Source organism: Phodopus roborovskii, unplaced genomic scaffold (assembly GCF_943737965.1).
Source record: "Phodopus roborovskii unplaced genomic scaffold, PHOROB, whole genome shotgun sequence".
NCBI classification, from domain to species: domain Eukaryota; kingdom Metazoa; phylum Chordata; class Mammalia; order Rodentia; family Cricetidae; genus Phodopus; species Phodopus roborovskii.
The window spans coordinates 139,270-163,871 of NW_026126683.1; the positions used below are offsets into that span (position 1 = coordinate 139,270).

At 39.1% G+C, this 24,602-nt stretch overlaps 1 protein-coding gene across 1 annotated transcript in view; it reads left to right on the top strand.

The window, feature by feature from the left end:
* LOC127214209 (cyclin-dependent kinase 14-like) overlaps positions 1–24,602 on the top strand; it is a 251,280-nt gene that overhangs the window by 138,663 nt on the left and 88,015 nt on the right. The window contains exons 6-7 of the mRNA XM_051174609.1: positions 13,701–13,840; positions 19,508–19,651. Of these exons, the coding sequence (XP_051030566.1) occupies positions 13,701–13,840; positions 19,508–19,623 (256 nt within the window). The 3' untranslated portion in view covers positions 19,624–19,651. The remainder of the gene's footprint in view (positions 1–13,700; positions 13,841–19,507; positions 19,652–24,602) is intronic.

Here is a 24,602-nt window from a genome sequence, read left to right on the forward strand (position 1 = left end):
TAGTAACAGAAGAACAAGAAATTTGGAAATCAGTTCTGGTGCATACACACCTTTGGTTTTAAGCATCATCTAAGGTTAGAATTTTCACCTAAGTATTCTACACGGTTTAGCCTTCTGATTATAAAATTACTTATCATATAAAATATATATTTTTAAAATGTTTTTCTTTTGTGTCTTCTAGTCACAGGATATTAAAACATTTTCCAGTTCTTCTACTGTTAACTACATTGTTAAAATACTTAACAAAAATTATAGAACCACATAGCTATTAGCCCTAAATCCAGGACCCTCTTTTAAACATAACTTGAAACGCAAGTATACTGCCTTAAAGGTTTGTGTTCTCTTATGAAAGAAAAACATTATTATATTGGCATTATAGATATAGAACTATACTTTAAGTATATTTGTTTTATATTACTTATTATTATTCCATATATACATATATGAAATATGTATCATATGCATATATTACATGTAAAAATACATACTCTATAAACATATACATATAGTGTTAAATAAGTAAACCTTCACAACTCAAAGGAGGCATTTCCACTTGGATTAGAGATTGGAAAAGAAATTAATATAGATTCCCTGCAAAATCAATGTAAGGAAGTAGTAAGCATGTAACTATCATAAGTGGACAGACTAATATGTGGTCTTTGCGGTAATTAAGTAAAAATAAGTTTAAATACAAAAGGGCCCTTACTAATGACAATACAAAAAAAAAAAAAAAAAAAAAAAAAAAAAAAAAACCAAAAACAAAAAGCTGTTGATTTTCACAGTGATTTTCTTTTTCAACATTGTGTACATCGGTGGATTTGTGAAATGTAACTGGGAGAGAATAGTTACTTACTTGACATTGGGAAAAGCTAGTATTATTATGTCATAAGATAGACATAGATTTTTTTATTCTGTAGTAAACTTAAGCATTTGAAGGTCCAGAGAAATGGCCATTTAAAAATCAAGACTGTCAACTTTGGGATACTTTGGGTTCTATTTTCCTGTGTTCCGCAATCCTACTGTCAGCAATAGTATGAGGAAGACGGTTCCCTTCCACAGAGGCTATATGAGCACTTTGCTTCTATAAGCAGACCAGATGAAGAGACCTACATTCCGCAGTTCTGTTTGGTGTTGAGAAGCACAGAGAGATTGGTTGTTGTCAGTGTGTGTGTGACTACTTCACATATCATGAAAGTGGTTTTAGAGGTTGAGTATTTAACTAACTGGTTGCTACCCATGTTGGCATCTTCCACAGAGCCATTTCTGTGGCGTTACTCTGTGAAGAGAGTGTGTAGTATGCTCTTGTGGACATAGACCCCTACACATTACTACAGGCAGTTATGCACTGTATGAAACCAAACGTGCTAATTGTGCTTCAGACATTGGCTCATAGTTTATGGACTTCTATCCCAAAACTGTATGGAATGTAAGCTTTTGTATGAAAATAAGTTCTTTATTAAATGCTGAGGTTAATAAATTATACCTAATATGACTCTACTCATTATGTCCAGTTTTCATGAGCAGAGACCTTCAGATATTCCAATGAAGATTGGTATATTACACATAATATTTTATTAATATTATATATTACAACATATATTTTCAAGTCAGCTCTAGAGAACAAAATGGAACGTTCCTTCATGATTCTATAAGCAGATCTTTCATAGGTTTTGGAGGAAAGACCCTTTTGGAACCACAGTGTAAGACAAAAACAAAAATATCCATTTCTGATGTATAAGATGACATTAAAACAAGGGACTTGGTGGGGGCTAGAGAGATGGCTAAGTGGTTCAGAGGACTGGTTGTTCTTTCAGAGGATCTAGGTTCAATTCCCAGCACCCACATGACAGCTCACAAGTGTCTGTAACTGCAAAATCTAACACCCTCACACAGACAAAAATGCACATAACATCAATGCACATAAAATAAATAAAATGTTTTTAAAAAGTATTTTTAAAGAAACAAAAAGTAACAAACAAAGCAGGGATTGATTCCAATCTCAACTGCAAAAGAAATAATAATAAGAAGTAAAATAACATTCTCCTGGAAATATGTATTTTGAAGTATTTAAAGAGCCAGGACATGAACATAGAGTTTTGTTGTTGTTTATGGATGAATGTTTATTTATTTTTTTATATTCTTGTTTCTAAGATAAAGAGGAAACCTCTAAAGTATAACCAACAGTGATATACTCAGTCCTGATCAAATATCCAGTCATTTCTCTTTTCAACACAGTCTTCTTTAGTCTAATTGCAGATTCTGGATTTGTCTTGCTCCCTATTTTCAAGAAGGTGCAGTTCCTGCTAGTTTTGCAGCAGATGGGTGCAAGGGTGACTGGAGAGAAATGGAAGGCAGTGTTTGATCTGCTCCAGGGAGGCAGAGGCAATTCTGTGGGTCACTCTGGCAGGCCAGTGCTAACCCCACTACCTCTGCTTCATAATCAAGTGCTTCTCAGGTTAAAGGCTATGTAATATTATAACTAGACCTTTGCTCAACGTCTGCCCTATCTTTGTAGTCTTGTTTCGGAGGCACAAAATTAGCCCACGCAAAAAAATAGAGAAAACACTGCCTGCTATTGATGGTTCAAGTCTAAGGCTGTTTTTCACTTCCCAGGTTATCGTCTTTTATGATTAGAAAATTCAAGGCAGGGGTAGAGAATGAGAGTGATTAAGGTGGCAGGGCAAGTTAAGAGGGATGCAGAACATTCAGTAAGATTTAAATTTCAGTATAGCATTAATTTCAATGAATTTAGAAGTATTTACTTGAAAGTTACTCATCATATAAGATTCTGTTCACACACACATAAGCTCCATATCTGATAAGAATTATTTTTATCATTTTAAATTATGATTTTTCAATTTCTAAGATTTCCCCAAATAATTCCTACAAACAGCAGTGTCTTTTTCTTTTTAGAAATATGAATATGTATTGGCCAGTGAGATGGTCCAATGGGTAAAGGCTCTTGCTGCCAAGCCTGAGGACCTGAGTTCTATCCCTGGGACCCACATGGTGGAAGCAGAGACCTAACTCCCATGGTTGTCTCCTGACCACCAAATATGTCCCAAGGTGATCTTGGTACTGAGTACCTAACCTCCTGTCCCTCCATCTGTGCATCCATCCGTCCGTCCATCCATCCGTCCATCTATCCATCCATCCATCCATCCATCCATCTATCCATCCATCCATCCATGTAAAAATTAACATGAATGAACATCCACACACACCTGCTATTTCTCTGACCCTTTATAAGCATGGAGTCTCACTGAGTACAGCCTTATCAACCTGATAGAATGGTCTCTTCCAGCCAAAGGTGGATGGAGAGGTCAGGCTCCACTAAGGAAATAAAATGATGAGCAAATCAAGTCAACTTCACGTGGCCAGCTATTGAGCCTACATAGAGGACACCCAAAAGAATTGATTTGGAAAGAAGTTGGGACAAAAGGAAACATCACCTTAGTGATATTCCAGGGATAAGAATGTAAAAATTACAACTATAGATGGCTTTATAGTGAGTAATTAAACTGTGGTGTGTGTGTGTGTGTGTGTGTGTGTGTGTGTGTGTGTGTGTGTGTGTGGTGTGTACATGACTGTGGGTTCTGTTTACTAACACTCGAAATTACCTGCAGTGCTACCTAACGTACATCTGTTCAAACTCACAGGTGCATCAAGAAGAAAAATCTCTAGTAGGATAAAGACTGAAGGAAAAGAGGAGAGCAAAGTAATGAATTTACAGTCTCCTTGAAGTCATTGTCTAGAATGGAAAACACTGCTGTAGGATGGGAAAGTTAGGGCATAGGGATTGAGAGTCCCCACATAGAGTGAAGGTGCTCAAAACACAGGGATGGGCTTCAGAAATATAATTCAGCTTCAGCAATAGACTGCATTTTTTAATTTTAAAAACAAAATAAAACGAAAGACGAAAGAAACAACAACAGCATCAACTAAAAACCTGCTTCTAGAAATGAGAAACTGCAAGAAAACAATTTTGTGGCAGTTTTCCCTCTAGATAGAGATGAAAAAGTCTCCCCTGAGAATTCCTGCAGATTTAGCCTAAATTTACACAAATTAAGGGGTTTCAGAAGCCAGCAACATGAATCTGTAAAGTCCTTGGGTTCTGAGGGAGCCCCGGGGCTCTTGAAAAGAGTCAAAGAAAATCCCCATGGAGAAACACATTCTCAATCCCTGCTTGCAGGAATTCCCCTGACCACCAGCATGCAGGGAGGAGCTCACAGACCAGAGCTATAAACTATTAGAGAAAAATCATTTGGACTGAGATTCAATAGCAAAAGAAACTGGATTAAACTCTTTCCTGACTCACAACTTCAGTTATTGGGAATTGTCAGATACGTTTGAATGAAATGTGCCTCTGAGGTGATTACTTACCAGGAAAAAAGGAGGAACAGATGAAAAATATGGATGGTAAATACAAATATTGAAAGTGTAGTGAGATGTCATTGTGCAACAGAAACAAGGAAAAAGAATTCTGAAAGGGTTAAAACTAGGGCAGTTTTTATAGAATTGATGGGCATGAAATTCAGAAAACTGTGGAAGCTAAGCACATGCATCAATCAAGCTCGTGTAAATAAATAAATAAAGCAACTATGGGATATTTTTTAAGATAGTAAAGAATGTCTGAAACAAGAGCAGGAAGGTGATTTAATAAATTAATAAGCATAGGTAAGGTAATAATATAATACCACCAGCAGCAATAATAGCATCTAATGTGCATTATTTTAAGGAAACAGAAAATAAAAACAAATATCAGACAGCAAATATATAAAAAGATGAGGCTAGCACCTTTAGAGTTAGTGTCTTCTAATTTCTTTTGAATTATTTGGCAGGCAAGTAAAAATTAAACCTTAATTTACAGTCAAATTTCCTCAATTTATAGTGAAATTTGAATACTTCAAAGCTAAGGAAGTGTGAAATTTCTTTTGATACTCCTTTGATGGTAAAAGCCAGACTTTTCCAACAAAGGCCATTTGGTTGCTGTAGTTTGGGTAATGCTGAGGCTTTTGGTTACAGGTTTGAAAAGTATCTGAAGGCCAGTGGAGATTGTTGCCAGACATACATACCTTGCAATTTCTATTTAAAAATAAAAATAAAAGAATACAATGATTTTTTAAAAGTGCCCTATGGAAATTCATTGCTATCTTACCAAGAAGCACTGTGAGAGGAGTTAACACCTGAGGATGGAATTAAAGTCGGGAACAATATTTATAAGAGTTCTGACTAGGTGGCGAAACCTGGCAAAGTGTGCTCACATTACTGGATTAAAGAATCATTGCTGTGACATTAGAATTACACCTGACTTTTCACGGAGACTCTAAAAGCCAGAAGGACCTAGAATGATGTGCTGCAGATTCTAAGAGACAAAGGATGCCAGTCCAGACTACTGCACCCAGCAAAACTGTCAATCACCAGAGATGGAGAAAATGAGATATTTCATGACAAAGCCAAATTTAAATAATATCTATCCACAAATGCCCTACAGAAGATATTAGAAGGAAAACTCCAGCCCAAGGTGGTTACCTACACATAGGAAAACACAAGCAATAAATAATCTCATACCAGCAAAACCCAAAGAAGGGAAACACACACACACACCACCACCACCACCACCACCACCACCAACAACAACAATAACAATAATAAAATAAAAAATTAACAATCATTGGTCATTAATATCCCTCAATATCAGTGGATTCAATTCCACAATTAAAAAACACAGACTAAGAGACTGCATAAGAAAACAGGACCCATCCTTCTGCTGCACACAAGAAACACACCTCACATCAAAGACAAGCATTACCTAAGAGCAAAGGGTTGAAAGATTTTTCCAAGCAAATGGACCCAAGAAGCAAACTGGTAAAGTTTCTATAAGGAAAAAGATACATGCCATCAACAGGGCAAAATCTGACAGAGGACTAATACCCCAAATATATAAATAACTCAAGGAAAAGAAACTAGACATATAAATAAATAAATAAAACAAAACTAAATAATCCCATTTTAAGATGGGGTACATATCTAAACAGAGGATTCTGGACAGAGGAAATTCAAATGACTGAGAACCACTTAAATAATGTTCAACATCTTTGGCCATCAGAGAAATACAAATCAAAATGACTCTGAGATCCCATCTTATACCTATGAGAATGGCTAAGACCAAAAACATAAGTGACATCTCATGTTGGGAAGGATGTGGAGCAAGGAGAACATTCTTCCATTGCTGGTAGGAGAGCAACATTTTGCAATTACTTTGGAAATCAATATGGCAGTTTCTCAGAAAATTGGGAATCAAGACTCAGCTATACAACTCCTGGGCATATACTCCATCCTATCACAAGGACACTTATTCAATTATATTAATAGCAGCTTTATTTATCATAGCCAGAAATTTGAAACCGCCTAGATGACCCTCAACAGAAGAATAGATGAAGAAAACGTGGCACATTTACACAATGGAGTATTAGTCAGCTGTTAAAAACATGACATCATGAAATTAATTGGTAAATAGGGGACACGGAGACTGAACCATCTTCTGTAGTCAGGCAAGGCCTCAAGTGGAGAAGTTGGGATACCTACCTGGCCACAAGACCTTTGACCTACAGGTTGTCTTGCCTGCAGAGTATTCTGGGACTAGAACCTACCTAACTGAATCATTATCAAAGTGACCAGAGAGACTTTACCCGGCAACCAATGGGAGCAGGTGCAGAGTCCCACAGACAAACATTAGGGGGGAACTTGTGAAGTCCTTTAGGAGAGGGAGAGGAAGGATCAGAGGAACCAGACGGGTCAGGGACACCAGGAGAACATGGCAGACAATCAAGTGATGGGGACTCATAGGTGGCTTTCAGAGGCTAGGGAGCCTGTAGGGGTCTGACCTAGGTCCATTACATATTGCTTTGACTGAATAGCTTAGTCTTCTTGTGGCATTCTAAGAATTGCAACAGGGGCTGCCTCTGAATTATTTGCCTACTTAATGGAACCCTTTGTCTCCTACTGGGTTGCCTTATCCAGCCTTGATATGATGGTATGTGCCTGGTTTTATTGCAGCTTGCTTTACCATGTTTGGTTGATGTTCCTGGGAGGCTGGCTCTTTTCTGAGGGGAGGTAGGGGTTGTAGGTAGGGAGTAGGAATGGATTTGGGTGGGGAAAGAGGAGGTGGGAGAAGAGACTGGGGGAGAAGAAGAAGGGGAAACTGTAATATGTAATATGTGAGAAAAGAATAAAAAATTAATATTAAAACAGCTTAGAAATCAACCCAAATTGCATTATTTAATTAAACTAATTTAAAGAATTTTTTTAAAAAAAAAATAAGCACTGCTGGGCTTTGGGCATTCATTCCCTTTCTGTTAATTCAACAGGCTCTTGGGATTTCGTACATTAGGTTTCTTTACAATATTTCTGCATACCGTATTCAGACTTCTTTCCTAAATGTCCACCTTGAGAGTTTATGACAAGTCACAGCTTGTGAAGTCATACATAGGACTATCCAGTCAATGTGACCTTAAGTAAACTTAGAGAAAAGTGAAAATGCATGATGTTACCATGATGTGAGCATGTTTGAAGAAAGATCCAATGCTGCTTTCCTGAGAGGGAAGGCACCAGTTCAGGACTGGCCAGTGATCAGATTGTCAATGACTTAGAAAACTGGTTGCTCTTCTGCCTTCAGGGTTTGCAAACCTTGGGATGGTTTCACTGTTTGCTACTCTAGAGTTAACTGAAGGTGGGGTGAAGTTCTAGATATTACAGTGGAGTGGAACTTAGCATTTGCATTTGGAGAAGTACTGTCCTAAAGGACAACTGCATGCTTAGAATCAGTTGGCACACACACACACACACACACACACACACACACACACACACACACACACACACACACACACACAAAGCATATATGGGCATGCTGATAGGCAGTGTTTCAGCTCAAAGGAATCCCAGCTTAGCAAGTGCATCTTCTTCCTGTCCAGCACCTAAGGTGTGCTTGCCATTTGTATCAGCTGTCTCTTTTGAAATCTGCAGTACTTGTGACATTTCTTTATATATATATATATCTATCTCCAAGTCCATTTAAATGAAAACAAACATTTATAGACAATATTTGGGAATTTGGGCTTTGTTCTTTCCAAACTACTTCCTGCAGGTAAGGGGTGCTGTCATGGGGGATTCGAAGAAGATTCAGAAATCCTGGCTGTAGTCTGTCAGGCTGCTTTGTCCAGCTGTTTTGAATGTGGGATCACCTGGTACTCTGTTTCAGGTGGTCTGGCTTGATCAAACCACATTAGTCTGAAAGGAATCCACATCTTTTCATTTTCTGTGGAAACAAAAATAGAAATCCTTTTCCCCAGTAACTTGTCCTTCAACTTAAATTTTGGAGTCAAAGCATTTTTTTTTTAATTTAATTTATTATTTTACATGTCGATCCTAGTTCCCCCTCCCTCCCTCCCTCCCAACCTCCCTCACTCCCTCCCTCTTTCCCTCCCTTTTACCCTCTCTGCCCTCTCACATGCACTCTAACCACCCTCCCATCCCCCACCCCAATTCCATATGTAGGGGAATGCCATCCAGTTGGGGTCATGTAGGTATGACTGGTCATGTGAAGTAGGGACTAGGGCTTCTCTCCTGTCTCTAGATTAAGGCGGTTATCCCTCCATGGGGGATGTGTTCCCAAAGTCCTTTTGTGCTCCAGGGATACATCTGGCTCCACTGTCTGAGGTCCCTTAGACTGTCAGTCCTTCTGGCTGAGACCCATATTCAGGGGGGCCTGAGTTATTTCCATGCTGGTTTCCCAGCTATCAGTCTAGTGGCCCATTAGCTCCTCCTTGTTCAGGTAAGCTGTCTCTATGTGTTTCTGCCGCCTGGTCTTGTCCTCTCCCTCTGCATCTGAGTTCTACTTCGACTCAGTGTTTATGTATGGGTGTTTGCTTCTGTTTCCAACAGGCATTAGTTGAGGGCTCCATGGATAAGTTAGTTGTTGATCTCACTCTCCGGGAAGGGCACTTATGATAGCCTTTCCATGGAAGCTGAGATTGTTAGTTGGGAGCAGTCTTGTAGTTCTCTAGACCTTTCTTTGTGTTCAATTTTATCTTCAAACCAATATTGGCTCCCTCTTTTATGTTCTCTCTCTCTGTCTCTGCCTCTCTCTCCCTCTTTCCTGTCTTCTATTCCTAACCAGGCTCAATCTTCCTGGTCGCACATGTTTTCCTTTCCTCCCCCTTGTTTTCTCCAACTTCTCTCTCCATTCGCTGCCCCCCCCCCACTTCCCCTGAGCTCTGGGGGACTTGTCCATTACCAGTTCTGTGAGGGACTTTATATGAATCTCTTAGAATACACCTTGTATCCTAGTTCCTCTGGTGGTGTGAATTATAGGCTGGTGATCCTTTGATCTAGGTCTAAAATCCATATATGAGTGAGTACATACTGTGTTCCTCTTTTTGTGACTGGGTTACTTCATTCAAGATGGTTTCTTACTGGTGACATTTCTAAAGTTGTTCCCATGTCAGAATCGTGTCACTGTAGGAGCCATTTTGCAAGATTAGGTAATCATTTACCTAATCTTGATGATGAGCAGAATCATGGAGCTTTTGTCTTCACTCGAAACTGGAATTGTGGAATACAGACAGTTCTCTAGAGCTGCAGTTTACCCTCAGTCATTCCAAACACAGGCAGTAGGGTATTGACTATTCCTATCGACTGTTTGCCTTTTGTTCTTTGTTCATGTCTCCCATGTATAAAACAGTGCACAACAAAATTGTTTAGCCATTGATTTTTGTTGGCCAAGGTCCAAGCATTGGCCAAGGTCCAAGCATTATGGTTTCTTAATGTCTTTCTATAAGATTTATTTTGTGCTGTTGTTTTGTAAAATCACAAATCTCTAGTTAAAAGGTTCTTGTTAAGTTCACATTACATAGAAGCATACATTTTTAATATTTCAGGCAAAAAATGTAAATGCATATAATGCCCTTTAGGGTACATCTTGAACCAGAAATCCTGGAGAATGACTTGGAGTGAGCTACTAAGTAATTTTTAACAAAATATATTTGATTTTCCAGGACATATGACCTTAAATTTTAAGTAGTTTTGTTTGTTTGCTTGTTTTTAGGTAGACATGTTCAAGGTTTTGAACTGGATTTGTTTTGAAACAGGATTTTAACTGGCTTTACTAGAACTCATATATAGACAAGGCTTGCCTCCAGCTCATAGAACTCTACCTACTTCTGCCTCTCAACTATTGGGATTAAAAGTGTGTACCACTACACCCAGATTTTTTAAAAGTGTAACTCAGGTTGGCCTTGTAATCCTACCCCTGCCTCTTTGACATAGCCTACCTCCATAGTCATGTGTCGCCACAACCAGCAATAATTCTTACCATAAAAAATTATTAAGTTCTATGAAATATTTTTCATACCTATTGAAAGTTATTTGCCAAATAACTTTGTGGCAAGTGTACTTTCATTTCTTTTTTTTACAATTTCATTTGTAAAAAGAGGCGATTCTGCTAATGAATTAAGAACACATTCACTACTTCATATACCATGTGATCTGTATAACTTAATATCTGCATATTTTGTAAATTGTATAGTCAATATAATTGTAATGTATACTGACACTACTTCAAGCATAGCTGTGTGATCAGTTTTTGGGGTTTTTGTTTTTCACCATCTTATTAAAATTTACTACAAGATTTTAAACACCTGAGGAAATAATGACACTTATTTTACAAAGAGAAAAAAAGAGTTAAGAATATAGCCACTAGTACATAGAAGACCATTTAAACAGAGGTTAGAAACACTGAATTTTCAAATTCAATTTGAAAGAAAGTAGGAAAAGAAAAGGGCATAGGAAGGTAAGGTTGCAATGCAAAATTACCCTAATAGCAGCAATTCCAAATATACCAATACTTAAAAACATGAATAGACTAAACTTCCTTCTTAAAACACAGGGATTATTTGAGTTATGAAAATTAAACCCAGCTATATAAAAGAGTAGGCAGGTTGCAAAAGGTGTTACAGAATACTAATCTAAAGGCACATACTGTCATTAAATTAATGAGAGAAAATGTGATCTTTAGCTTAGAATGTCTTGTTAGATGTAGAAAATATCATATGAGGATGAAAGTCTTACTTTATGTGTAAAGTGTACCAATGCTAGAATGTTATGCATTTAATTACCAGCCTTGCACAGTATTAAATAAACCTAATGAGTTTATAGAAAGATATGAAAAATATGCCATCATAATAGGTGATCAATAACCACAGTTATTATAGCACTCTGGTAAGGTAAACAGATGGCTTCAGGCTTATTGCCCAAAGTAGGATATCTCACACAACCAGAAGAGTCAATGACTGACACTGTGCTACTAAAAATGCACGGGGGGAAATGGGACAAAGCTGGTTCTTGAAGTAAAGTTGGAAAGGTAGTAAAATGTCCAAACCAGAATTTTATTAATGAATCTAACCTTGTGCTTAAGTTTGATATATCAGTCAAAATTTATTTCGTAGACATTATTTAAAATATAGTTAAATAATGGATAGGAAGAATGAGATTGTCTTATAGTGGTATATTCCTTACATTCAGGTATAATTCATTATACCCAAATGTAATGAAGGATCTACTGCACAGCTGTAAACACATCACCATGCCTCTGGTGTACACATAGCTCTTGGAAATGGGGGGGGGGGGACTGCCAGCTCACAAGGTTCATTCATGTTACTCCTTAGAAGAGCAAATTAAGATTAGAAATAATATGTGTTAAGCCAGACATGGTAGTTCATGTCTCATGTACCTAATCCCAACACTTTGGGAAGCTGAAGCAGGAAGATGATCATGAGTTCAAGACCATCTTTGGCTACATAGCGAGAGACAAGCCAGTCTGGGCTGAAAATTGAGATCATATCTCAGAAAACCACACAGAAAAAGAAAATGGTGTGCATTGCTTTGTACTTTACACATTTACAGTCATGAATTTAGTGTTGGATGCTTGCATACCAAATATAGTTAACACCAGTTTGGGGGCATTGACAGCATTCTTTCTTCTTTTAATAAATGATATTCATTCAATTTGTCCAAAGTTGTTTCAGGCCCAAATGCATATCTGATTCCAGTCTAGCTTGATTGCTCTATTTTATCAAAGTGATGTAAAATTGATAGGAATGGAATGTTTGCTGTGGTAATAAACAGTGCTTTCAATGTAATTATGTCTTTATTGTGAAGTCTGTATATTTCAGACTTGAGTTTTAGAAATATTAATGGCAACTTTGTAAGCATGAGAAGGAAGAGATTGGTGACTTAGTCTGTAAGGGAGAGAAGAAGAGCCTTGAGATTACCTCCTTTCTTGTGGACAGACGTCTGCCAAAGACATTTTAAAACCAGTCCACATCTCTGTAAAAGGAAGGCAGAAATGAACACATTGCCCCTGTGGATCCATTCCTGAAGCCTTCAGATAGGAAGATTTAGTGAGGTCTCGTAGACCAGTCTGTCCCGTGCTCTGCTCTGTCCTCTCTACTGAAGTCCCTCACCTCCTTTCCCCTTCCACAGCCCCCTCCTAGCAGCTTCGCCTTCCCACTACAGAGATACTTGAGTGCCAAGTTGGTGCTTGAGGCAGGGCATCTGCTGCTAATAGCATGCCAAGTAGCCTCAAGACTTTTAAAAATACTCCCAGAGCTGCTTGGCCCTGAGCCTTGTCTGGCTTTCTCTGAGGGTAGCTGCAGTTAGTACTGCTTGCAGGAACACAGGGATCCATGGCTAAAAGCCTTTGGAGAACTTGGCTTGCTTCATTGAGCATTCCAGCACCATTTCCTACCTACTTTCCACACTGTCAAATGGGAGTAGTTACCTTGTTGGACTGTAATAATGATGAGAATAAGAACAGTGCCTGAGAAAGGGCCTGCCATATGTTCTACTCCCTGTAAAGGCGCTATCATCAGTGTTTTGTTAATTATCCATTCTGATTGCTCTGACCAGCAGAATAGTTTCCATGAAAAGCAAAGCTGGGCTGACTGAGCTGCCACCCGTTGGAAAGCTTATACCACATCAAAGGCTTTGCTTCTATCCATTTCTCCAATAATCTTGAGACACATACCCTCTATCTACTGTTGTTTTAAAGGTCATCTTGAATTGATTCTGCCCCGTATCATTTAAGCATATCTGTTTGCTAACCTGTATGCTCGTATCAGAATGGCTGGCATTTGGCAGGACACTTGCTTCAGTAATTTTATATTTCAGGCAAGAAAATAGAAATTCTTGGGGAAAAGTAATTTTAGTAACTAGAGAATTTAATAGCAGCTCTATTTTAATTCTCCTAGTTATTTGGTATTAATTTCCTATAAATGCAGCCATATGTGCATGCTATATAAAGATTCTATGAATAAATGCTGGCAACTGTTTGATAAACTGTCTTCTCTAATTTTCTACTTCTGGGCTTACTTTCATCCATTCTGAAATAATCAGTACTTTGCTTACAGTCAAGATATTTTCAGCCAACAGTACCTAGCATATGTAAAGAAAAGGTCAGTTTGGAGTAACAGATACTGGAAGGATGCATATGAATTTGGTTTGTTTATTTCAGCAGGTAATTTAAGTTGCTTTTGTGGCCAGGAATCAACTGAAGTACATAAAATATGGCGTAAGCCCGAGGTCCTACTTAGTGGATATCTTCTTTGGTCTGATTTCTCTATTTTTGCTTGTGTTTTTAGGCTCAGCTATGTAAATCATGCTGAAGATCTGGCTTCCAAGCTTCTACAGTGTTCCCCAAAGAACAGGCTATCTGCACAGGCTGCCTTGAGCCACGAGTATTTCAGCGATCTGCCCCCGCGGCTATGGGAGCTGACTGATAGTGAGTAGGATTCATCTGCAGCATCAATCAAAGCACTTTGTCATCAATATGTAGCATGCATATAGACAGATGGGCTCATCCATGTGTGCATAAATATTGTATATATATTCATATATATAAGCATAAGATTATGTATAATTGTGTGTTATGTGTGTGTGAGAAAGAGAGGGACATACACATACACACACACACACACACACACACACAGAGAGAGAGAGAGAGAGAGAGAGAGAGAGAGAGAGAGAGAGGTGATCGCTCAAGCCAGAAGGGGGATCATGTGTGTATATATATTTATTGGAGTTCTGCCATTCAATTTCTAGCTTACTAGACACAGAAAGAAAATGGATTCATTTTTTGCTATCTCTACTCTGCAGTCTGCAGCTGCACGTCTTTGTATTTGATTATGTGTGTGTCCAAAAAATGATCTGAGCAGTCATAAAGGCAAAGGGAAATATGATTTACATATTTAGTGCTTTCTGCATACAGGGCTATTTTAACTGGCTGCAGTACACAGAGGAGAAATGATTCATTTCTGTTTGATTTTCAGAGACCATCTTGGTTGTAACAATACCCTTAAAGAGCACTGTTAGGCAGTGAGCGGAAGAACAGAGCCGCCAATTGGCTAATGCACTGAGCTGACATGTAAGAACCGAAGACATGTAATTCATTTTAACTACACATGCTCTTGGTATTTGTACAGACAGCTCTTCTCTAGATCTTTTTAAAACAAAACACATTCCTGGGTGGGTTTTTGTTTTGTTTTTACAAAAGTGCTCATATTTGCACAGGCTTTTTCAATTACATTTAAAGTATTTGGGGAAGGATTTATGGCTGGGTGGATCTCAGCTTTCTTCCCAAGTGTGAAACAGAATTCTTGTGCAATTTTGAAAAACACTGTGGCAGCAGTAGGAATATTTTTATTCGGTGGCAATATGTTCTTTTCAAAGACCCATTAGAGATGTTTCTTAACATATTTTCCTGATTGCCTTAAAAATAGCATACTGTATAGATGTATACATACTTATAATGTACTTATTAATTCTTGTACATACATCTCTTATAGTCGATGTGAAGTTACTTCCTTTTTCACTAGGAGTTTTGAGTACCCCTGAAGTATTGGATTCTCCATAGCAAACAGTCACAGTCACTCTTTGTTTTGTAATTAAGTCCTAAGTAACAACTCCTTTGAGCCTTGAGCCTTCTTAACCTAATTTCTCTCTCTCTCTCTCTATATATATATATATATATTTCACATTTATTTCTATATATTTTCTTATTGCCCTGAGGTAACTATAGTAACTATAGAGTTATTGGCCTGATACTCTCCTTATGCTTACAAATCTTCATTAATATTTCAATTATGCCCAAACTAAATTTCTTTTATCACCCATCTTACTTCCGTTCTAAAGATCTACTGTTTATTGTAACAGTGATCCCAAACTTTAAAAGATAACTCAAGATTAAAACCTATTAAAAAACACAACAAAGTAATGGATTGATCTTGCATACCCTTATACTGGAAAAGACAAAAGGTACAATGGGATCATTTGTTTACAGCTGCCTGGACTTCAGAACTGGGGTTTCTTTTCCCCATGCAGTACAGCTTCCTCCTTGATCTCACCCCTCCTTGGAGACATCTCAATCCCGGTCAACTTGATGACTGAGTTTAAGCCAGATTTTGAGGGTCTGTGAATTCTGAATTCTGTAGTAGTACTTTCCTGTTAATAGGGACTTATTACCCACTTGCCACTTAGTTTATCATCCAGTGGTTAAATCCAGTTTCTGTAAGGGACTAAATGCCTACACATTATCACTGAGCAGCAGACTGCCAGCCGAGACAGCCTTGTCCCCGTCATTAACAAGTACAATGTATGCAGAACACCAGAGGGGAATTAAAACCACAAAAAATACCTCAGGGTGGTATTTTTAATATGAGAATTTAATTTGTAATTTCACAGATTAAGAATTTTGGCTGCATTAATCCCTTTATCAGCTCACAGCAGGCTATTTGCAGAAGCATAACCATAAGGCGATATTCATTGGCAGAAACACGTCTCTGTATAACGTTAGACATCAGGAGCAGCGAAACCTTTTGAAGGGGGGAGAATAAAGATGAAAAATCATTATATTTTTAAAGCAAGATTCTACTAAATGCCTCTGGTAACAATTTTGAGTTACAGAAATGCTATTTCTGTGTCTAGAAGATAATCATTATGAAGGATAAATCCATTCGCAAGAAAGGACAATCCCAGTATTAAATACTATAGTCATTTCCATTTAGAACAACGTGGCTGCCCTTGTAAACATGTTTGCAAAACAAAGAATCCCCAGACTTATGTGACTTTGGGAATTAGGCTTGTGTGACTCTTGTCTGAGTTAATATTCAGCTGACTGTACTCAGAAATTCTTGAGATTCTTCAAGTCAAACTTCAGATTAGTGTAGATTTTTTTATAAAGTTCCCTCTCTAGCAAAAGGGAGAATTTGTGACAGAAACAGACCCCTCGTGTTTCAAGGGAGTTTGGGGGAGGATGGACCTGTCAGGAAGTACCACAGAACCAACAAACTGATGTGTATGCAAGTGGTTGTACTGAGTCACCAATTCCAGGAGCCTAGCTGTCTTGGTCAACTTACATTGTCATCAGGAAATATCATAGGGTGGGAAAGTGAGACAAGAGATGTTTATTGTCACAGTTCCCAGGGATGGACAGTTGGAGATGAAGGTGCTGGATGATTCTGTTCCTGGTAAGGGCTGTCCTCACAGCTGTCAGAGGCCCACCCTGATTGGTCTTTACAGTACAGGGAACAGTTCTCTGTTCTTCTTATAAAGCTACTAATCCCATCATGAGGACCATCCTCTCCCTGAGGTCATCTAAGGTTCATCACCTCCCAAAGGTCCCATTCTCAGATGCCAACACACTGGGGCTGGACCCTAACATCAACTTGGAAGGGGACACAATTCATGCTACAAAGATCTTAGTCTCTGGTGACTCAGTAATTTTTAGAAGGATGTCCACCAACAAACAAACAAACAAAACAAAACAAAAAACCTTAAGGCAGAAAGGGAAATAAATGAAAATAAAAAAGGAAATATTGGAATATTGGTCTCCAGCATGGACCTGAATTGATTAATCAGACCCCGTGGGTGTAGGGTCCACATAGTTGTGAGAATCAATGGCAATGGATCTGGTTGGGCCTCACAGGGAAGTGACCACCATTGAGCAGATAATACACCTGACAAGGCTGATCTGGATTCACCAGGAACAGGGGTAGGAAGTCTGAAGTGGAAGTGTGTTGCAGATGGCCAAGCCCTGATGGTGGTGTGCGACTGACTTCTCAGAATGGTCACCAAAGCACATTGGAACATTTATTGTAGTCACCTAATGAAAAAATTTAGAGGTGAAATATTAGTGTCATCAAAGTAGGAAAGAGAATAAATGCATCAAGAAAAGTAATTATACAGCTACCTAGGGATCTGTCTGCTGGTCAAAGCTGACCAAGGATGGTGACAGTCATTCTCTTCCTGTCCCCAAACCCCAACAGCCTTGTTCTACTTCTTCACAAAGATTTAATTGCAGGGAAATAAATAGCGGGCTGATTTAGAGGAAATTCATTACTTTCCCGAAGCACACCACGAGGCATTCTCCTGTGTATACTATCAAGTTACATAAATAATTGAAGCTGAACTATCCTTGTCAAAGTAAATGAACAAAATATACTTCACAGCACAGAGTCCTTGATTTTATTACATTCATTTGCTAATTCATAAAACTCAAATCTCCTAAAAGAAGGCCAGAAATTGGTCCAGTGTGGAAGTCTAAGCTGGGCCTCAGACAACCAGACTGGAAGCTCAGCTCCACAGGTCTGTGGTCAGGCAACTGATGTGGGCCTTCATCTCTATGCTTCCAACTTCTCGAACAAGCTGAGGAAGGACCCTTCTAGATCTAATATTTATAGCTTTACCCACATGACCCTCTCTAATACCTTACCACCACCATGCTATTATATAGTGTCATGCCATCTTTTTATGGATGCAGCAAGCACACCTACTTTTCTTTTATCAATTAATAAATGTATTTATTTTGAGACAGGGTTTCACCGTATAGACTAAACTGACCCTAAACTCGCTGAGCTTCCTGCCTGCCTCTTCCCTCCTAATGCTGGGATTACGCTCTTGTGCCACCTTGCCAGCCAGCACACCTGTTTTAAACACTTTGCTCTTTCCTTTGTCCGGTTGAGTCTTGCCTGTCTTCCACCTAGACAGCAGTAACTTTCAGTGCTGTGTCAGCTCCTGTCTATGGAGCTTTTGCCAGCTCTCAACTTCTCTGTCAGTGGCCGCCTCTTCCTGCTGATACTTCCTTCACTTGGCTTCCTGGCAGGAATCTTTCATGGTTTCCTTTGCACCTCCTCTAACTTTCCCTTGCAAACTCTTTTTGGCTGGCAGCCTGGCTCACTCCAAGAGCCAGGGAACCACATCCAGTCAACACTGACAGCTCCTAAGGGCCCATTGCTAGTCCTAGCTCCCCCGACTCTCTTAGTCAAGTAACTGTTAGCTTCTCCACTTAGCCACTAGACACTGAAAAGATGTGGTTACTAGACTCAGACTCATAAGCTTTTTACCCCAACTTGGTCTCTCTGGATTCCTACTCTTGAGAATAAAAGACAATACTATCTTTCTGTGTGATGGAGGCAATGCATCTCCAGATTCACACCAGTCTTCACTTTTCACTCTCCCCCAAGTTGCATGCTGCTCCCCACTACTGTGTGGTCACAAAGCAGCCAAAGTCAGCTCTGGCTTTTTGTCTTCACATAGTTTTGTGCTTGCTTTCCCTCTGGGGTTTCCTGCCCTCTAGCCTTCATATGGCTGTTCAAACATCCCTTCTCTATCAGGGGCAGCTCTGGCCTTCTTTCTCTGCAGCCTCCATTTTTCCTTCTTTACTTCTTTGTAACAGTTGCCATTATTTGTCAGGTTTTTGTGGGCTGATTATTTTGTCTCTCCCAGTCAGAAGGTCCCAAGGTAAACATTTCCTTCCACTCAGATGTGGCTTTTTTGTTTTTTGTTTTTTTTGTTTTTTTGTTTTGTTTTGTTTTGTTTTGTTTTGTTTTCTTCTGGTTTTTCAACACAGGGTTTCTCTGGCTTTGGATCCTGTTCTGAACTAGCTCTTATAAACCAAGCTGGTCTCAAACTCACAGAGATCTGCCTGCCTCTGCCTCCCGAGTGCTGGGATTTAAGGTGTACACCACCAATGCCCGGGTACTCTGATGTGTTTGATACAGGATTCTGAAATTTCCCAGGAAATGTTATCGTAAAAAAAAAAAAAAAAAAAAAAAAAAAACCCCCCCCAAAAAAAAAAACAAAAAACTACTTCTCTCATGAGTGACTGAAAAAATGGCAAAGACTTACCTCCAAATCCAAGTTTATTTTTCTAAGGTCATAAAAAGTGGGAGCTGTGGCCCGACTCATGCAAATGTGGATGTGTGTGCTTGTGTGTATGTGGAATGTACTGTGTGTGCCCAAGCACCTTTGACCACTTTGTGTTTCAAATGCCACCACTTACCACAGTGTTCCACATGCTGGACATCCAGACTGCATGGCATTTCCTTTTTAAACAAAATGTTGTCAATGTGTATATAGATGTGTAAATGGGAACTTTTTGTTCTCTCCTCAGTGTCTTCTATTTTTACCGTCCCAAATGTGAGATTGCAACCTGAAGCTGGAGAGAGTATGAGGGCCTTTGGAAAAAACAATAGCTATGGCAAAAGTCTATCAAACAGCAAGCACTGACAAGGCTGACATTCTCCTGAGAGCACAGGTAAGAGGCCCTGCTTTACTGGAAAGTAGTATTCACAATAGACTTGGAACAGACCTGTTCACTGAAATATTTCAGAATAAATTTCCCCCTGAAACTGCCTTATGAGTCCAAGGGCTGTTTTCAAATTTTTCAAACATTCGGCTGAGGCAGAAACCAATCAGGAATGTCAGTGTTTTCAAGCACCTTCTAGGCTCTAAATCCATGTGCAAACTATTTAGTCACCAGCGTCTACCTTAACTGCTCTTGAATTCATCATTGGAGTTAGGAAAGTTTCACTTTGACCTGCACCTAAACCACAAAATTGTTTTGTTTGGCCAATGCAATTTGTTTTTTTAATTATTTGCTGACATTTTAAAATTAGGATGTTTCATATAGAAGTCAACATTCTTAGCTTCTCATAAAGTATCGGTGACTCTGACAATACTCCTCTTCCGTCCCATCAGAGGATTTTATTGTGATAAGAGAGAATGACCAGCCCCTTTTTTAAGATAAGCTGGTCACTGGGCCCTCCTTGGTTTCTGACTCCTGCCCAGCCCAGCCTCTGGCAGAGATCTATCATGCTTTCAGAGTTTCGTTCTTTGACCTCTACTGTTTTGCAGATAGGAACTGTAATCTACCTTGGTGATGTTCAGACATGTCAGTGTATCAAGTCATTACACATGCCCAGTGACAAGTGTAAGACAGCAATGTCTGAAGGACTGCTCTTTCTGGGTTACCAGAAAGCAATGTCTGGATTTTTTGTAACATCTCACTCATTTGTTTGTTTGTTATTTCTAGTAAGGATTTCTGTGTAGCTCTGGCTATCCTGGAACTCCTTCTGTAGACCAGGCTAGCCTCAATCTCAGACATCTGCCTGCCTCTGCCTGCTGAGCTGGGATTAAAGGCATGTGGTGCCACCACCGCCCACATCTCACTTTTAAGCAAATGGAGAATGAGATTCCCTTGTGAGAAAGCCTTATTTTATGTGGGTTCCTGTAAAACATGTTCATCACTTCTCTGTGTTCCATAACTAAGGGTAGAATGAAGTAAGGTGAATGGTGTGTATGTGTGTGTGTGTGTGTGTGTGTGTGTGTGTGTGTGTGTGTGTATGTGTGTGTGTGTGTCTGTGTGAAGTGGTGAGTGTAGGCAAGAGAGTGATTTCAGGTGCCACCCTCAACATCTGCCCACCTACTTTTTAAGACAGGGTCTTTCATTGAACCTGGAACTCTGATTCAGGTAGACTAGCTGCCCAGCCAGCCTCAGGAATCCTCCTGTCTCTGCCCTTTGCCTCTCTAGCTCCCTAGCATTAAGATTACAAGTATGCATTGTTTGGCTTTTTTTTTTTTTTCATGTGTTCTGGTGGGGAATGGTCTGGTTTTCTCCTATTTGGAAATATGGTAAGAAGCTAAGTGGACAGATGGCAAAGACTGCAAATTCAGATGTGCACCCAGCCCTGTGAAAGACCCACCAGGATCTTCAGCAATTTCAGAACTTAGCTTTTCATGCTCTCAGCATGGAGTTTAATTTTGCCAGCCCAGGAGTGCAGTAGAGATTTATGTTGATTTGAAAGGGGAAAAAAGTTTCCTGGTTAAATATGGCTTGTAAAGCTGATCAGGAGCTACTACTCTTAAACCTGCAGCTCCACAGGAGAGAGCACAGCTCTTCCTTCAGGCTATCGGATGTATGGTTACCTGGAAAGAATTTCACTCAATGACATCTGGGACCTACTTCAAGGAGCAGCTGGTTGGATAGACTGGGAATATGATTTTAACCATTTTCTGACCAGTAGCCTCATGTTTCTGAGAACAGTTTGATTCCTGAGAGTGGTATGTAGCATGCACATTTTAAAAGCATTTAGTCCCCACATTACAAACTCCTCAGCTGATTGGCAGAATAAGAATGAAATGTAGGCTCTGTTTTATTGATTCACACACAAAAGCAATCCTGAATTTCCATCACTTGACCATATGTGTCCTTTCTTCTTGGCTCTTCTGAATGCTCCTGATCTAGGTAATCAAAGCTGCAATGATGTGTTTAAGATTAGTTTATTCTTGTAAAACCAAAGGGAGCTGACTGGCAGAGCATTGCCTAGAAAGATTCAAAACTTGCTAGCAGAAAAGAGGAATCCAAAAGTACTTGGGGACACAGCCCACAGTGCTCATAGAGCTTGTAGTATGCTTCTGCAGTATGCTTCCTTACACTGGATACAGAGCTGTATCTATAGGGAATGATTCTTTCTACAAGTAATAACAATACAAATAGTTTCCCTGTGAATGTTGTCCTTGTCACATCAATTTTGAAGGCTTCAGAGTTACTGTTACTTTAGTAACATTACATATGATTCAGTAGGACACTAATGAACTATCTCAACTCTTTTCAGCACAGCTGAAGGAAAGCTGGGTTCTAACATATGTCTGTCAAAAGAAAAAGAAATCATCTTAGTTTCTTACTTTCGAAAGTTTAACTCCAAATGTGTCCATGTTAGAGATCAAATAATGTGGCCTATTTATTGGTCCCCTACAGCAGATGGCACGGCTTCTTTCTGATCAACAGATGAATTTCAAATTAGAGATATTATAAATTTAAAAGCCATATTAATAAGTGATTCTCAGAAAAAAACAGAATCTTCTAATCTTTGATTTTCTGATTCTTTTAAAATTTATTTATCACCTGTTTAGAGCAGTCTGTGGCATATTAAATTTCACTGAGATATCTCAGTTTTTTATAGCACTCATAGTGCTATAAAGAGGGGGAAAGCCTGGGGGGGGGGCTGAGGGAACCTGAGTCCAAGCTAGAGTTTTAGATCACCTCTGGTGATCTGCAGGCTCTTGGCATGGAGCTTGCATTATGCCATACTGATTTTGAAATGAAAGGGGCTGGGCAGTCAGGAATGCTTCAAGTCCTAATATTTCTTTTATGCCTCAATGCCACATTATTTCTTTTCTTGCAAACCAAGGTCACTCCAGTTATTTAGTTAGTAATGGTGGATTTACATAAATTGGCCACTAATTAGTGGAAAAACAGTGAGATGCATTTTGCTTTCCAGAAGAAAACAATGTGGGTTTTAGAGTCTTGTGGCAAAATTAAATGAAAAGAAATGTGCAAGTGCCTGGGTTAAGAATAGGGATAGCTGCCATGGGTGACAAAGTACTGAGTCCTCTACATTTTGTTACTCTCCAGGGAAACCCCTGAGTTGTTTCATAGCTTGTTCCCACCCTTTTGGTCAACTGAAGAGTTCACTAAAACCTGAGGGAGTCTCAAGTGTACATAGAAAATTTTCTTTAGGGAGAATATGGTGGCAATATTGAATACTCATATCCATTAGTAACACATATTTGCATAAAGTGATACCAGCCATAGCCTGAGCTAAGCTGAATTTTGCAGTCACTCTAGATTGGCATAGAAAGCGTTGCTCATTATCTACTTTTACAAAATATAGGGATAAGTCATCCCTTTTCAGCAAATCAGTTGGTCTTTAGACTCCATTAAACTCATTGTAAACTTACAAATAATTTGTCTAGTAAATGAAGTAACTATGTTTGGTCCAGTTGCAAGAGGTTAACTCTGCAAACGTTGGTGATTTGCTTCTGTTCCAGTGTAGTCTCAGTCTTAGTCTGCATTATTTAAGAATTACATGGCAGAGAAACAGTGGTTAGTTACTCTTGCTTAGCTTATCTCAGTCAGTAAACAGTTATTTCCTAAAAAAGATCTGTTAGGCAAAGAGATTAGAGTTAATTGTTCAAGAAACTTTCATTGAGTAGGATCTGGGCTTTCCTTTCTTTGGTATTTTGTTTGTTTGCCATATTCTTTCTATACCCCAGTGTGCTGGTATCACACCCTCTGAAAACAGGCATCTCACATTCTGGGATACCAAAAGCTTGCAGAGTTTCGACTCAATTTATAGGGCCCATGGATTTGCATTTTTAACAAGCTCCAGGGGGCATTAATTGATAACTGATAGAGGGAGAGTCAATCTTCCCCTAAGATGAGCTTCCTAATTGGTTATCTTAATACCTCATGATCGCCCCTAAACACATATACATAGGAGCAAAACTAAATGGACTCAGTAGTATTGTGTGATGTTTTCTCTTCTGGCTTTTTAAGGGGCCACCACCTGGTTTATTAATATTACTTATGAATGTCCAGCCTTAGTTTGGCTTGTTACTAGCCAGCTTTTCTTAAATTAACCCATCTACCTTTTTCCTTCTGGGCTTTTATCTTTCTAATTTCTGTATGTCTCACTTTCCTTACTCTGTTGCTGGGTGTCTGGGTGTCTGGACGTCTGGGTGTCTGGGTATCTGGGTGGCTGACCCCAGACATCCTCCTCTCCTTGTTCTCTTGCTCCTCTCTTCCTCCTTCTCTTTCTATTCATACTCTGTCTGACAGCCCCACCTATCCTTACTCTTGCCTTGCTATTGGCCATTTAGCTCTTTATTAGGGCCACCAGGTGTTTAAGACAGGCACAGTAACACAGCTTCACAGAGTTAAACAAAAGTTACACACCTTAAAATAACATTCCCCAACACAGTATGTTGTATTGATGTATTTATTGGGGTGGTGTGTGTGTGTGTGTGTGTGTGTGTGTGTGTGTGTGTGTGTGTGTATTTTAACAGTAATTGGCAGAGCAGGGTACTGGATGGGTTGGAGAGAGGAAAAGGAAAGATGGATGAAATGATATAACTTGAGGGGGTCACAGGTAGTGACGTCTTCACTAGATATTCAGGAATTATATATTTATAATATAAAATAAACAACTTACTTGAGTCAGGACAGAGTAAAGATAAGTAGGAAAATAGCATTTCATCACATGAACCAAGAAAATTTAATTGTCCTCCTTTTTATCCCCCCCTTTCCCCCTCTCCTCCTTTTCCTTAAGAAAGAATGGTGTCTTGGTTTGTAATACAGTAATTGTGTGCCCACTTAAAATTGTTTTTAGTTAATATCAATTCTCCTTAAACATGTCTTCCTTGGT